Source organism: Mesitornis unicolor, unplaced genomic scaffold (assembly GCF_000695765.1).
Source record: "Mesitornis unicolor isolate BGI_N332 unplaced genomic scaffold, ASM69576v1 scaffold28952, whole genome shotgun sequence".
NCBI lineage: Eukaryota > Metazoa > Chordata > Aves > Mesitornithiformes > Mesitornithidae > Mesitornis > Mesitornis unicolor.
Window position 1 is genome coordinate 10,208 of NW_010167590.1, and position 3,267 is coordinate 13,474.

General features: G+C 60.3%; 1 protein-coding gene across 1 annotated transcript in view; it reads right to left on the minus strand.

The window, feature by feature from the left end:
• The window catches only part of PITPNM1 (phosphatidylinositol transfer protein, membrane-associated 1), a gene marked incomplete at its 5' end in the record, with an annotated part of 9,872 nt that extends 7,127 nt beyond the window's left edge, over window positions 1-2,745 (minus strand). Inside the window, 2 exon segments of the mRNA XM_010178747.1 lie at window positions 2,333-2,454; window positions 2,531-2,745. Of these exon segments, the coding sequence (XP_010177049.1) occupies window positions 2,333-2,454; window positions 2,531-2,745 (337 nt within the window).
• Window positions 2,746-3,267: the final 522 nt, after the last annotated feature.

Sequence of the window (3,267 nt, forward strand, 5' to 3'; positions counted from 1 at the left end):
GGCTGACACACATACGCGCATTAGCCAGGAGATCTGGCAGCTGGGAGAGTGGCCCCAGCGACCCCAGGGGACGTGGGGGCCGGTGCTGAGGATGAGCTAGATTGAGCAGCTCGGCGTAGCGAAGAGCCCTGCTCGCTGCCCCATCCGCCAGACCCAAAGGTTCCCCAATAACAGGGCACGGAGCACAGTAAAACCACCCTGCAACCCAGGAGGAGCCGCGGTTGAGCTGGGGGGCGAGATGGCAACATCCCACTCTCCTCAAATGGGGGCAGCCTCCCCAGAACTGGAGGAGGGCTCACGGACAACAACAACCAGAAAAACACAACCCCTGGGGGCGGCTGTTCAGGGCCAACCCTGCACAAAGCCACCTGCAGTTTGGCTGCTCCAGGCCCGCTCCCTCCAGCCCAGCCTTGGGGGGGTCCTCAGGGAGTCCCAGTGCACCCCACTGGCCCCTAGGACCTTCCCAAAGCGCTGTCCCCAGTCAGTTCCCCCAGTCCATCCCTAGTCAGTCCCCACAGCCTGTCCCTAGGTTTTACCAGACCCTGCATTTATTTGCCCCTATTGATGCCCCCGAGGTGCCTGCTGGCCTCTTTCTCCAGCTTGGAACAAAAAAACAAAAATTGGGGGGAAAAAAAGGATTTTTAAGACTCGGAAAGCAAGGGACAGTTGCAGGGCAGGCGTTCTGAAGCGGGGCTTTTTCCATGGTGGGCAGCTGAAGCACACAGCACTGCAACCCCTCCAACCGTCCCTAGCCTGCAAAGCACACCATGGGGTGGGAAAGCAGCCAGCAGCATCTAAGTTTTGTGGTAAGCGAGGCCAAGAGGACACCGTGGGGCTGGTACTGGGGGGGCCACAGCTCCCTGCCCAAAGCACAGCCCTGTGTTCCTCATCAGTTATCTGCATGCAAAGGGGAAAGCATCTCTGCAGCTGCACCACAGAAACTAGAAATGCTCTGAGGCCACAGAACAGCCACTGCCCAGCCCCAGGATGATGTCTGATGGGCCAGCCAAGCAGCTCAGATGGCCCTGGTGAGGAGCTGGAACAGGACCTGCCAGCCCTGAGCAGCTCCCAGCAGCATCACAACCAGCAGGGCTGTTTGCTTTTACTGCTGTGAGAAAATTTGGGAGGAGGCAGTTATCCCCGAGGTTCACCCTGATAGCCCAGATCATGTCGCTTGCTCCACTGCCCTTTGAAACGTGAGACGGGGTTTCAATCTGCTACAGGACAGCGGGGTGAAAGCAAGAGCTGGCAAAGAAAGTGGAGTCTGTGTCAGGGACAGTCCCACGTTGGCCCTGCTTCCCGTGGGAGGCAGCAGCCACCCAAAACACAGCGTGATCCCACGGGATGGGCACCGGAGAGGTAAATCAGGCGGGGCAGCCGGCAGCAGGCCCAGGGCCGTGTCCTGCCTGCTATCCGCTCAGCCCCGGTTGCTGTCTGGTGGTGGCAGGGGCAGAATTTGTCCCCCTCCAGCCCAAGCCACCAGCATCCTGGCCGGACATCCCCAGTGCCGCAAGAGCCAATGAGAGAAATAGGTCAGATGAATCATTTCCTCTGAGTGCCTATTTTAGGTCTCCATTTTAAGAAGCTGCGCGTCACACTCTGCACTCCAACGCCTAAAATGAGCAGATCGGCACCGCCAGGAAAGGGAGGCCACAGCAGCCGGGGCCAAACCCACTGGCAAAGGAGGAAGCCCACTCTGGGCTCCTGGTTCTGCCCACCAGTCCCCCAGGCAAGCACCAGAAGGGCCCAAACCCAGAAAGCGACCTGGATCGAAGCCCTGGGGAGCAGGGCAAACAGGGCAGAGGGTGGGAAAATAGAGACATGTTTTTCCAGTTCCCCCTCCACCTGCTGCTGATCCAAAATGCCCTTCAGGAGCCCAGTGCGGGTTCCTATGCATGCCTAGATAGGGGCCAGGAGGGCAAAGTCATGCCAGACCATGTGGGACAGGGGCTGGGATATGGAAAGAGAGGGAAGCAGCCTGGCACCAGGAAGGGGAGGGCTGCAAACACACAGGCAAGGGAAGCAGGCAAAGGACAAAATTGCCCCCCAAAATATCTTTAATGCAGACTCCAGTTTAGCAGCGTTGCCAAGGGGAGTGTGCAGGGAGCTCAGGGCACAGGCGCTTTCCCCTGCTGGGGTGCCCCCACAGCTGTCCCCAAAACACGAGGGCCAGCACAGAGAACAAAGCCAAGTGTGCTGCAGGTGCTGAGCCCCCACAGCCAGCTGGGGAGCTGAGCCCCTCGGGCACCACGGCACACCCACACACCCAGACCGGGGAGCGGCGCGTGGGAACGCCAGCAGGCATCGGGTCCTGCCCGGCGGCTGTACGCACCCAAAATCCTCTGCCTCTTCTCAGCGGCGCTCAGGTTGAAGACATTGGTCTGCTGGCCCGCGTCCGGCCGGTAGTACGTCTCGATTTCGATGGAGAACTTCTCCACGAAGGGGCAGGTGTACCTGGGGGGGGACAAGGCTGAGCCTGGCAGCATGGCTGGCCCCACAGCCCACCCCACAGCCCCCAAAGGATCCTTACCTGGTGCGGGTGTAGGGGTAGGCATTCCAGGACTCCTCTTCCACCTGCAGCGCGGCCTTGGGGAGCAGTGCCCGAAACCAGCTGGGGATGTGGGACCCCACGTGGTAGATCTTGTGGGTGTACTGGCCGCTGCCGCCGGGGCCATCACTGTAGGGTCGGTTGGCCAGGATCTCCACCCCGCTGCCCTCGCCACTTGACTCCTCCCGGCTCTTCTTCTGTAAGGAGAGCCCCTGGGTGAGCACGGGCTCCCCAGCATCCCTTAAACTCCATGCCTTTAAGGCCTGGCACCTCGCAGGCCCACTGTGGTCCAGTTCCCATGTGTTTACACCCTCTCCAGCCCCACAGCTACTGCCGAGACCCCCTGCTTGGCTCAGTGGCCTCAAACCCACCTGAACCTCACTGACACCCCTGCACGCTGTCAATCCCTTGGGATCAACAGCCTCAGACTCCCCGCACCCCTCAGGCTCCATGCTCAGCCCCACAGCCCCATGCACCTCCCATGCTCAGCCTCAAAGCCCCCTCGTGAGAGGCTGAAAGAGTTAATGTCTCAAACAAATGTTGTGGCAAGACAGGTCTGCAAGTTCTGCTTAGCAATTATCCCTCCATGCTCAACCTGACAGCCCCTGCATCCCCAAACTCAGCTTCACTGACCCCTGCACACCACATTGCTCAGCCCCACAGCCCCATAGCACCTCCCATGCTCAGCCTCACAGCCCCCCCAGCCTCACCTGGATCAT